Source organism: Cimex lectularius, unplaced genomic scaffold, assembly GCF_000648675.2.
Source record: "Cimex lectularius strain Harlan isolate CLEC.00 unplaced genomic scaffold, Clec_2.1 scaffold120, whole genome shotgun sequence".
Taxonomy (NCBI): Eukaryota; Metazoa; Arthropoda; class Insecta; order Hemiptera; family Cimicidae; genus Cimex; species Cimex lectularius.
The window spans coordinates 619,804-632,349 of NW_019392719.1; the positions used below are offsets into that span (position 1 = coordinate 619,804).

Here is a 12,546-nt window from a genome sequence, read left to right on the forward strand (position 1 = left end):
TTGTTAGTAGGTGTGTTGGTGTCTGCTCTTTGCAGAATCTGCACGTGCCATGTTGGATTATACCAATCTTCTTCAGATGTCCATTTAGTTGTCTATGTATGGTTTAAGCCCATTTTCACTGGCCCAGGAGCTAATTGAATTTTAAGTCCTCCTGAATTCTCACAATTGAAGTTTCTTAAAAAGTACATTCCAGAATATTCAGTTGCAACAGATGGGCAATTTTTTAATCAGCAGAGCCTCTAGAATTTAAAGGGAATATGACATCTTATTTTCTGTCATATAGGCGTTTCATAAAATTTTTTTAATTATATTCATTATAGTTCGTGGTCCGATTGACTGAATAATGTTTTTTTCAATTAATTAATCTTTATATAATTGCTTTATTATTAATTAATGCTTTATATAAAAATTTTTTAATTATTTGACAGTTTAATTTGTCTAATTATAACTTGTCATATAATTTACATAATTTTACATATTAATATATATAATTTTGTCATATAAATGCTTTCAATATTATTTAAGAGAACATTTCTGTATGTTGCTGGTAAATTTAATTATTTTCAGTTATAAACTTTGTTTCTGCTTTGCGCCATGTTCAGTGACTATTTTCAGTTAGATATAGAAGAGTTTAATTGGATGAATTTTAAATTTCATGTTTCATCTGAAAATTTCATGTTGCAATTCGTTCAGTTTCATTGTCTAAAAGGTCCAGAGCAAATTTCTTCACTCTTTTTTTTTTTTTGGGGGGGGGGCTCAGCGAATTCCTGTGTTATGGTGCTATTCATGAGTTGCTTTGCATACAGTTCAAACCTTACTTTGGCATATAAAGATTTAGTAAAAAGAAGAAAACAACATACTAAAAAATTTTATTTTTACAGTCAATCTCATATTATCATTAAATTTATCTATTTATACTTGTACTGCAATGATGTTAATAAATATCCTTTATTTTGTAACTCATAACAATATGTTTAAGTTGTATTTATGAAGATTTACAAAAATATTCTGCATTATAAGTGAGCAATTTATTTCGTGGATATTTTTTTTTTTTTTTTTCGTTGTGAAATTAAAGCATAAACATTAACCATATAGTCTTTATAAAAAATAATATTGGTAACAAACATTAAAAAAATTATCCAAAACAAAATAATAAAATACAATTAATTAACAATTAATAATTAGGTAACTAAAGTTTGTTCATGTTTTGACTAGCGAAGTGCAACAGGTTTTTAATAAATTGGTGATTTTTGTAAATTATTTTAATCTTTCTTGTATTATTAAAATTACTTCTAATGAGATTAAAAAAATAATAACTTTAGTGAACAATGAAATATATATATGTACACCTCAATTTGTTTCTATCTAGAGGGAAACAACGTTAAAATTAATATTATCCTAATTAAACATCATTTTAAAAACATTACTTTTATTGTAGTATTAGAAAAAAATAAAATATCCTAAGACTTTTTCATTTATGGCACTTTGATATTCAATTTATCGAAATTTATATTGACACAAGTATCATAGCACATTCTTTAACATAAGTACTAGTGAAAAATTAAATGGTTTATCTGCTTCAGTCTTAGGGAGATTATCTAAATGGGTCCCACCATACAGGTTTGACCTAGATTGTAAACTAAACTAGACAATACCAGAATGCTAAGCTTCACTGCTTGACGCTTTCCTTTCCAGAAAGTACTTTCTTTCCTCGCCTTCTTCTTCCTCAAATTCCTCTTGTAAGTTCAAAAATCTGGGTTTACACAAGCCTTCAGTTTCTTCCTCTAGAAAATCAGAATAATTTACATTTATGTTATATTTTTAAGAGAGGAATTTTTTCCATGCTCACATTATACAGATGTTAATGCAAAATCACCAATTATTGCTATGTAATTATTAGCAACGAGTTTGATTTGATGTAAATATTACATTATACAAATTTGAAATTAGTAATATTAATTGCACATTTTATGACAGAGAACTTGGTTACGGTTGATCTGAATGTGTTAAAAACAAAATATAGATGTTTATTAAAACTTTTATGAGTACAAAGTGGATTTTCCTTTTTTATTTTCTTTCATGCACTGATTTTTCCCAAATAGCACAAAACAGTGCTGAAGCAAGGGGTTTCATATTAATTATTAACATACAATTAAGACAAACACATTTAGTTGTTGTTTTTTTAACTCGCAATTACCTATCGTGTATTTGTAAAGTGTGAGCTTACTTTTCTCAATCAATTTCTCTTTCAACTTTACCAATGAAAAATCATCCCCTACAAAAAATAATTTCAAACAATCAATATGCGAACAAAAATATGTTAGACCAATTTTATAATTGAGCTGGTCAGAGTAATCATTATCAATCATAATAAAAGGATTTGTACCCAAATAAAGAAGAAACTTACGATATTTGTAATCTATAGCTAGTTGAGATAGTTTAACTTAACAATAATACTTTAGTTTTATGTATATTTGTTATTTTTATAACTAAATTTTTGAAACTTCAATTTAAATATAGGTGATGTTGGTTCAATAAAAATATAAGTGTTAATATTACTGAAAAGGTCAGTACATAAAAAATATCAAAATTTCAAAGTGCACCACTTTTTTTGTTGAGTAGTTGCCTTTTTTAAATTTCATTATTATAAACTTAACTTTAAATTAATTGTGCAACAGAAAATAAACTTTTCTGTTTATTACCAAATATATTCGTATTGTATAATCAAAGTACAGACCTGTTATGTTGTAAGGCCCGTAGAGGTGCCACCATGACAGCATTATAATGAATAGTATTACAATCATGTTGAAAACAACGCCTAGAATAGTACTAGTCATAGGCCAGTGAAACATAAGGTATCGCAAGCCCGTCAGATGAGCGTCGATTCTCACTTTTGAAGAGTACACTTGAATCCTTTCAGTCCTGATCTCGACGTGCATATCCGTAATGGGATAATTCTGAAATTTCATGAATGGGTTAAGTGATAATGAGATGAAATGGCAGTCTTTAATACCTGATCTTCTTCAAAGTTCGAAAACAACTCGACTTCAAGGGTCTGCTTTTCCTCGAGGATGTTGAATATGTAAAAGCCGCTTAGGGCCAACATCCTCAGCGCTTTGAGAAGGGGACTTCTGTACCGAAGCATTGTCGACCGACATGAATGAGCCACTGTTACACCTTTTTGACTGTAAAGCTCTCCACAAACGAGGAACATGCCTAACAATTAAAACATTATTTCTACATCAAACAATACTTTAACTTTAGAATTATGTATTTATTTAACTTCATGAATTAGGATGATAGCAGACTTTGCTATTAAAAGCTATTAAAATTACCTTTAAAAAAACAATAATATATGAGGGCATCATAGAAAAATTTTGAGTGTGGGTGAGGGATTTAAACCATTTTACAATTTTTTTTTTTTTTTGCATAAATCTCAAATAAAATAAAAGTAAGAAGGCGGGATTCAAACCCAGAACTGCTATAGTAGATACGAGTTGGACACCCTAATGATTAGGTCACCCGCAGACCCTGTAAGTTTAATTTATTTTTCTGCATTGTTTGACCAGAACAATAAATGTAAATTCCATAACAAACTTCATGACAAGATTGATTAATTTAATGGTATTGCTAAGAACCACAAATATTGGTTCATTCCAATTAATTTTGTATCTTCCCTGAGGAACTAGAAGAATGATTTAAGACAGGCAAAATGACCAAGATTAATCTGTTATCAAGATACTGTTAAAAGACTTCTAGTTTACTGCATTTAAATATGTTAAATATTGTTTTGAGTCATGCAAGCTAGATTCTTGATGGTTTTATCCATTTATGGTCACAGAGATGCTCCCTGTGCAGCGCACTAGTAAGTGTGTAGAGTTTGTGAGTAAGACCCCTGCATAATATCAAATACCCAGTGACTCAACAAAATTTTAAATCAATGAATGTTTGAAAATTAAGTTTTGTATGAAAGTATTTATTTGTGTGAATGATACAACCATCATTCACGCTAATAAATACCTTCAAACAAAACTTAATCATTCGCACATTCATTCATTTCCCAATTTTCATTCAGATCCTAGTGCAACAAACAATGAGATAGGAAATGTGCAAGAGTGAAGATAACACCCATTGGTATTACTCCAATGACGCTAAAATATTGCCTGTTTAATTAATACTGTCAATATCAATTTCACTTCACACCTTCGTAGGATCTCGTGGTCATTGTCTCCTCAGTTAGAGAGGAGCATTTGAAGGAATTTGTTGGAATGTAGGTTTTTGGATGTGATGATTTATGGTGGTTGGCAGGGTTTTATGAAATTTTTGAAGAGAAGACTCATCTAGCCCCATTGTACCAGGTTGAATAGATGACTGTCGAGGACCCAGGGAGCTGTAGAAAGAAATCTGGAAGACAGTGAATGATGTGGAAGCTGGAATTGGCAAGCATCATTTGCGGTAACTCCTCTTGTCAATAAGCTCATCCTAGAGTTAGAGTTGTGACTGCCTTGCCTTGATTTTTGACAATTTTGGTTGTTTTATTTTTCTTAAGGAAGGCCAGAGTTACAATAAATGCTTAAAAATATTCTTTCTGGTTTAGTGTATTTTTAGAACCCTAACTTCCCCTACAGAAGAACCAAGTTAAGCGCATATGATGAATTTCTCATATTGTTTAGCAATAAGCAAATAGAGCGTCGGTGCCAGCATACAAGCTGAACAATGGAGTGGAACTGAAGGCCAAAATGAAGGGTGAACTGAACACTTGTGACATTTTGTTACCTGTCAAAAATGTACAAAAAGTATGCACTGACTGACCAATGCAGAATGGATAAGCAGATTACAAGAGCAGAAAACTTACTTTTGGGCCAAAACGTGCATATGTGTCTGGCATGTAGAGAAGGTTGTTCGATGCGTCCCACCTAATTGGAGGATGGAACTCCTTGGCTCTATATAGAGAGCTAGTAGGAATGTCATATGAGGATCATGCTTGAGCACTGGAGCAATATATGGTTTCCCTATTCTGATTTTTGAAGGAAACAGGGGTGTTTTACTGTACACACTACTGATAGTTTTGTGTACCTAGTGTGAGTCGAGAGGAGGCTGTTTGTTTTACATCATTATGTTCTACATTATCATTTAATTTTTTTTAGAACAGTATATTCAATGTACAGCAAATAAATTAATTTTTGTTCTTTGTCTTTTTTGTCATTGGTCTACCCTTTGCATTTCGGCATTTCACTATGTTCAGTGTGTTTGTGTCACAACTCATACTAAAAAGTGCATGACTGACCAATGGACAAAGTATAAGCAGATTACAAGAGCAGAAATGGCCTAACAACAGGTTGCAAACAAGCCAGAACTCAAATTGCTACGAGACAAGACAAGAGTGCGTTAGTTTAATCGGATTAGCAGTTGGAAGAGAGAAGTTTATTCGCGATGAATAGAAGTTTCAGAAATCATGGACTTGTTTCTTAAAACTTACACCAAAGGTCAAGAGTTACCCGATGACGATCCACAGACCTCTTATCATCACAGCATGGGCAAGAATGTGTAAAATACTTGGCAAACAGTTTGAGCAGTATCTCCCCCTGGTAATCGGGCCAGTGATGAGAGCAGCCTCTCTGAAACTAGGGGTAGCTGTCATGGACAATGAAGATATGGGCGAGGTGTCAAATAGTGAAGAGTGGCAGTTTATTTCCCTAGGTGAAAAGCAGAATTTTGGAATTCGAACTACAGGACTCGAGAATAAGGCTTCAGCTTGTGATATGCTTGTCTGCTACGCAAGAGAGTTAAAAGAAGGATTTGCTCCGTATGCTGAGCCCGTTTGTATATTGATGGTTAGAATGTTGAAATTTTCTTTTTTCACTATGAAGACCCTAACAAGAAATCCTTTGTTTTGTCTGATTATGAAATACAAGGTATGATTATAATTGTTTATGACGATGGCTTACCGACAGATCTGTTTTCATCTGACTCAGGCACCTCTAAGAAGACAGTAATCTTGTATGGTTGGCCTACCATAAGCAACGAGTTGGACTTGGTGAGTAGAACGTGCGCTTTTGGAAAACTGCACACTGCACTGTTGACTTCCTTCTTCTCAGCCTCGCACGCCCTGCAACCGACAGACCTTTCACCGCACCAACCACAACATGGGACATTGTTTACTTACTGGAACGCCAAGTTGACCGGCTTGATGTGCTCGATGTTAGGGACGTAGGTGTAATAAAAAGCGACATAAAGGAAGACCGACAGCCAAACGACAGTGAAGACGGACAAAAGTAGAAGGCTGAACCTCAACGCTGTCTCTAGAGTGTTGTTCGTCGTGTCCACAGTCCTCTTCTTCAAGGCCTCGTACCTCCTGATCAAAAACGAAAAGCCCAACATATCCGGTTTCTATTGAAAAGATGAATTTCAGATTTATTCGTATTTCGTACTCAGTGGGAAAGATGCTACTCCATGTGATTCTGTTATCGCCTGTTTTTTCTCACATAGAATCAACACGTGTGATACAGATGTCAACATGTATGAGTCGCCCTCTGTGTTGGTGAAACTCATTGCCAAAGTCCATGTTTCCTATCTACATTCTTTATAAAATGTAATTCTAATTTAAACTGTGATAAGATGTTCATCATATTAGACTATGAATGTATAAATTCATCTGATATTTACTATAGTATCCTTTGTTCTGCACTTAAAATACACTAGTGAATCTTAATTCACTTATGAAATTTGTTGCTTTCCACGGTTATACTAACAACACATTGTTTTTATGTTCTTTAGTTACTAAAAAAAATTTTCTTCTTTTTTTCTGCAGAGGAGAGTAGCTTCACAATCTGATAGAACGTAGGGCCTTTTCAACTTATCTGCTTTAAGATTTATTTTATTTAACATGCAGCCGCATACTTTTTTTTTGTGTAAAAAAGTAACAGTTTACAACTATGCAACTCGTAGAAGAAGAACACACAGACACTTTTGGGCCAAAAACCTGCATATGTGTCTGGCATGTAGAGAAGGTTGTTCGATGTGTTCCATCTAATTGAAGGATGGAATTGGCTCTATATAGATAGCTTGTTGGAATGCCATATATGAAAAACATGCTTGAGCACGGAAGCAATATATGGTTCCCCTGTTCCGATTTTTCGAGGAAACAGGGTTGTTTTACTGTATACAGTGCTGATAGTTTTGTGTACCTAGTGTGTGTTGGGTGAATGTATGTACTGGCGTGAGTGTTTAGTATAGGAGTGCTGATGGCGGAATATCCAGTTCCCCATCGACCCTCAATTAGGTTAGTTGTAAAGTGTGATGGAGGAATATGAAATACTCTACTACCGTAACGGAGTGAATGTCATGTAAATGAGAAAAACTGTATTTAAGAATGAGTGGGTGTGATTTGGCCTGGAATTTGGAATTGCTAGTGAACCACGAGAAACCAATAGGCTCAACTCGGCATATGTTTGTTTGTATGTATTTGAGCCTACACAAATCTAACCTCAAACAATAATAAATAAATCAATATCAGATTAATTTTTAAAAAATCCTGAATACAACTAAGAAAATGGATGAAAGATATTGAAGGATAGGTTTTTAGGAATTTCTGAGCTGGTTAGGAGAATCTTTAAAAGAGTCAATATTGTTATTAATTTTGTTTCCAAATCTGTGTAGTTTGTTGATAGGATATTGATATGGGAAATTTGTGGGTTGAAGGAGTGGAGAAGAGTGAGCAGGAATGATTTGGTGAGTTGGGATAGGGCAATTTATTAGCTGAAGTAACTCAGGGGAGTGCATCTTGTTAAATAGTTTGTACAAGAATAGAGTATGTAGTATGTTGAGATGCAAGCGAAATTAAACTTAGATGTTGCTGCAAGATGATGGTGACGTCATTCTAATATGATATATTCATTTTGCTGCACCCTATCCACTACCGCTAACCTTGGATTTTTGCATGTTGTTTGTATTCATGCAAATTTGGCATCACTTATTGCAACAACTATAACACTTGATAAAACTAAAATATAAAATTATTACAACTGTTATCCAATGATTTATGATTTAAAAAAATCAGACCATACTGAGTTTATAGCATTTCTGCATAACGTGGCCAGAGTGGCTGTGTTATAAATGGAAAAATGCATGTATAGGTTAAATAAGGTGTATCAAATATGTACTAATAAAGTAACTATAAAATATATTACAGATTCATTACTTTTTCAAAATGTGCATAATTTTAAGCAGTCTTTGTCATTTGAATAGTTGGTGACTCTGTTGAGAGTATGTGGTTAATACTTTTATGTTGTTTGGTCATCTGTGATAATCTCCCCTTCTTGCTGGTTTTATCTTTAAGGTGTGTTTTGGCATTTACGTTTTTCAAAGACACAGAAGAGAGAAACAGCTGAAAGTCATCTACAGCACCTTTCAGAACCTACCATGATGCTTCACAATTTAATATTTTTATGCTAATCCATTCTGTGTGGCTGATGTTTACAGGAGCCAAAGTATTCCAATGAGTAGGATAAATGTATAATGCATAAAAAAACATTTTTTAAATTTTACCATCTGGGAAGTTAAAAATTGAAATTCCACCCCTCAATCGGCCATATTAACATTATAAACATTGTAAGTTAGCAAATTTTCAATATTAAGTTTGCATTTTTAAATTAAGTATTAAATTAAATTAACTCTTTACTTACGTGTCAGGTAAGTCCAACCTCTTTCCTATTGGTTTTCTTTATTTTTTACAATTCATAAAAGCTTTTTATCTATGTTGAGTGAATATAAAGTTAATATTCATAATCTTAACCCTCTATATAATTCAAATATTTTTTTCCAAAAATCAAACCACAAATCAATTGTAAAATAATTGTGAGTTAAGAACTTTTAAATTTAAGATTGCCAAAAATGCAGTTTTAAATTGTATAGATGCATGCTGTTCACGATCATTTTTAAATTTACAACATTGGACTATTATGCCAGGAGCAAGTCCAGCTACGGAGCCTGTCGAGGAGTGAAGCATTTATTGGAACTGCATGCAGTGAAAGCATAAGTTGTAGATGCAGTTTCTGTCACTGTTTCTTCCTATAAAAATATTTTAACCTGCTTTGCTAAGTAGCTTGGTCACAAATTATATACTTCAATATCTACTATACAATTTTGACGCAGTGACCATAGAGAGTGAATATGTTTTTAGCAAGAAACAAAGTTAACATTCGTTCATTGCCTTCCAAAAAAACCGTGAATAAAAATTTTTATGTAAATTAAAAAAACATTTCCTCTAAAATCTTGCCTCCAATTTTTTCCGTAAAGCACAAAAATTATGATAACTTGAAACGAGTCCTCCAATCTACATGAAATATTACAGGGGTTTTCCTTATAAACTAACTGCATGTGTACTTAAAGTGTGCTTAAAACGATTGATTTTTTTAAATGAGTTTTGTCTTACTTTTCTGAAAGCGTTTTTGTAACTTTTTATATATTTATTCTCATTTAATAGTCAGCAGGTTTTTTTTAATCGAATGAATCAATATATCATTCGATTATTATATTATGATTGTAATAGCCATAAAATCCTCATTAGGGAAGTACACTTATCGGCACACTAGGCCTTTCAAACAGCAATACAAGTCATCAATGCTTTTGGCCTAGAAAATCTTAAAAAAGTTTACACTGGCTAAAACATCCTCATAAGATCGGATATCAAAGCAGCTATTAAAACATTAGCTTGTTTAAAACAATCACATCAAAACCAGTCAGTGAATGCATAAGTCTCCAAAACCTGGGGATCATTACAATCGGTGACTCCACGACTTTAGTTTTCCTTGTAAGTTAGGATCCAGTGATAAAGGTAAAGAATGTACGTCTGGTCCGTCTCTTTTTCTCCTCCGATTGTTTTAGATTAAAATAAAGAAAATCGGTTCAATTCATCTTTTCCAGAGCCAACTTGCTGAGTGAAGTAATTGGTTTTTAAATTGTTTTCTTTTATGAAACAATGGATTTGAGTAAAGAAACCACGATGGTTTACAGCGGTTTAGGGCCACCGGAAGTCTCGATCGAAGAGAAGCTAGTGGTCGACCGCGATTGTACGACGGCAGAGTCGATCGTTTTATGGCTCATACCGTCATTTAACGGCTTCGTTGATCTTTTGACTTTTGTCTCCAAGTGTATTTATATTTGTAAACTACTCATTTAAGTATAGACCCATAATCTTAAGCATGCATGTAACAAATAAATAAATAGAAATAAAGACGATTAAAATTATAGCACAAGTTCAGCAAAAAAATGCCATAGAATTTATATGAGGCAAAAGATTTACCATCGTGAAGCTAGATAATGAGATGTAACCCAAATAGCACACCCTCAAGAAAAGTGGCCGAAAAATTCAAAAACCGGATTATTTAAATTTTTTGAAGTATTCAGATGTCATGTTAGACAACTCAAAAATCACATATATGAACCTCGTTGTGCTTCATAGCACTTGGTACAATATCAGGCCTTTTATGGCTTCTTCCTTCAAAGATTCATATATCAACATTAACTTTCGTTTTAATAAAATTATAGCACAAGTTCAGCGAAGAAAATGCCATAGAATTTATAAGTGGCAAAAGATTTACCATCCTGAAGCTAGATAATGAGATGTAACCCAAATCGCACACCCACAAGAAAAGTGGCCGAAAAATTCAAAAACCGGATTATTTAAATTTTTTGAAGAATTAGCGAGTCATACTACAGGATAAATGAGATAACAGTAAATGGATTAGCTTCTTAGGCAACACCATGTGTCACTTTTGAATTGACGGGAACGCACTGTCTCTATTCGCGAAAAGTGGCGTTCAGTGTCCAGCTTTTTAGCATCGCTGTAAGTATTTATCAGGAAAAAGGCACATTTCTAGTTAGGTCAGTTTTCTTCTTGTTTAGTGAAGGATTTTATGCTGCTCCTGAATAACTTATTCTTGTTATAATAACCGACACATCTTAATATAATACGCCTGCGTGTCAAGGGTCGCAACTTCCAGCAGTAATACATTCATGATTTAGAGTTTATTTGCATGTTATATATAATATATATGCATATATATGTTTTAAATATTTGTAAAAATGATTTTTACATGTGGACAAACTGATTCTAAATTCGTTGACAACCAACAAGAAGGAAACTGCCGTCAGGAATAGTAATGAAGTCTGTCAGTTTTCAAATTTCACCTCTTTGGCAACTACTTTAGGGCAAAGTGTTATGGATATTGGATCTTTTCGTTGCATATTGATAATATGCAATGAGAAGAAACGTGTGACCTATAATGCTGACAGTTCTGGCACTTCAGATTTCAATAACAAATCTGGGAAGCATGAATGCTCAGTTTCAATGTTGCAGAGCAAAAACGTTACAGAAAATCGAAATATTGTAAATACTGAACTACCGCAATTATATTTTATGTGAAAAAAGATTATTGCATGTCTTTAACTGAATCTGACAGCATTCATAGTTCTTTCGCTGCCTTTTTCTCTTCACTGTAAGAACAAAGAAGTACTAATTTTAGAATTATTTTAGTTTGCAATGGTAAAAGTATCGACCAATACACTTCACATACTGGATCAAGGTATCGCCTTGAAGAGAAAAGCAAATTCAGTTGTTATAGCTTTCGACCTATTTAAAGGTCATCATCAGGACCTACATTAATTTTACATTATGAAAAACAATTGCTACATCAATTGTACAAGTATGTTTTTCGCAGTGGTTATTTATGCTTGTTTGTTAGGTATTTTATATTTTATTCTATATCGAAGCATTGTTGACCGACAAGAATGAGCCACTGTTAGGCCTTTTTGACTGTAAAGCTCTCCGCAAACGAGGAACATGCCTAACAATTAAAATATGATACAGCTACAACCAAATATCAAACAATATTTTACTTTTATTTAAATTCAACAATGAATTAGGATGATAGCAGACTTTAATAACAGCACTTAAAATTGCCTTTAAACAAAACAATAATATATGAGGGTAATATAGAAAAATTTATTGAATTCATGGATGAGGGATTTAATCCATTAAAAATTACAAGGGCTATGCCGGGATTCAAACCCAGAACTGCTTTTTATTTTTATTTTAATTAATTAATTTTTTTTTGTTTATTTATTTATTTTGTTACGAGGGTTCGCAACATCAGAGGTCATAGGGGGTGCCGGTGTTTTTGAAAAAAAGCCCATTTGCAAGTATGTCGGGTTCGAAGGCAGGGCCGCTGGATTCGAACCCGAGACCTTTACCTTCCAGTGATGAGCGCCGTGTCGACTAAACTAAACCGTTGCGGCCACCGACGCCCCGTTTGTTAGTTTTGTATGTTGTATGTTACTAACACAAAGAAATTAATACCCTTTCAGTCATTCATTGACCACTGTTATTGTAGAGCAAACAAACTAACTTAAATTAAAGGTTAATTAGAGCCAATATATGCAAGAAAAGTGTAAGAACTCAAAACGGGATAGTTTTTTATTGGTAGTACAGCTGGATTTTTAAAATTTTGTGTTTTCGTTGAAGTCTTGGAGAAAAGAAAGACAGTA

General features: G+C 33.2%; 1 protein-coding gene across 3 annotated transcripts; it reads right to left on the reverse strand.

Moving 5' to 3' along the window:
- Positions 1–1,011: 1,011 nt before the first annotated feature.
- LOC106672718 (seipin) lies at positions 1,012–6,531 on the reverse strand. Of its 3 annotated transcripts, none has more exons than XM_014404362.2 (6): positions 6,167–6,531; positions 5,949–6,109; positions 3,014–3,216; positions 2,738–2,957; positions 2,228–2,275; positions 1,012–1,784 (listed from the first exon to the last, which is right to left on the reverse strand). In XM_014404362.2, exons 1-6 carry the CDS (start codon positions 6,379–6,381, stop codon positions 1,663–1,665), a joined length of 969 nt encoding a protein of 322 aa, XP_014259848.1. In that variant the 5' UTR covers positions 6,382–6,531; the 3' UTR covers positions 1,012–1,662. The 3 variants fall into 3 exon arrangements, with proteins under 3 accessions (XP_014259848.1, XP_014259847.1, XP_014259850.1); XM_014404361.2 differs by having other exon boundaries at positions 2,198–2,275; positions 6,167–6,530; XM_014404364.2 differs by lacking the exon at positions 2,228–2,275 and having other exon boundaries at positions 6,167–6,530.
- Between the last annotated feature and the right edge of the window lie 6,015 nt (positions 6,532–12,546).

Coding starts and splice junctions, on each gene's coding strand:
- LOC106672718 (XM_014404361.2), bottom strand. CDS start 6,381: ATGTTGGGCTTTTCGTTTTTGATCAGGAGGTACGAGGCCTTGAAGAAG. Junction 6,110..6,166: donor CCGGTCAACTTGGCGTTCCA/GTAAGTAAACAA, acceptor TGTCGGTTGCAG/GGCGTGCGAGGCTGAGAAGA. Junction 3,217..5,948: donor AGATGAAAACAGATCTGTCG/GTAAGCCATCGT, acceptor TTTAATTGTTAG/GCATGTTCCTCGTTTGTGGA.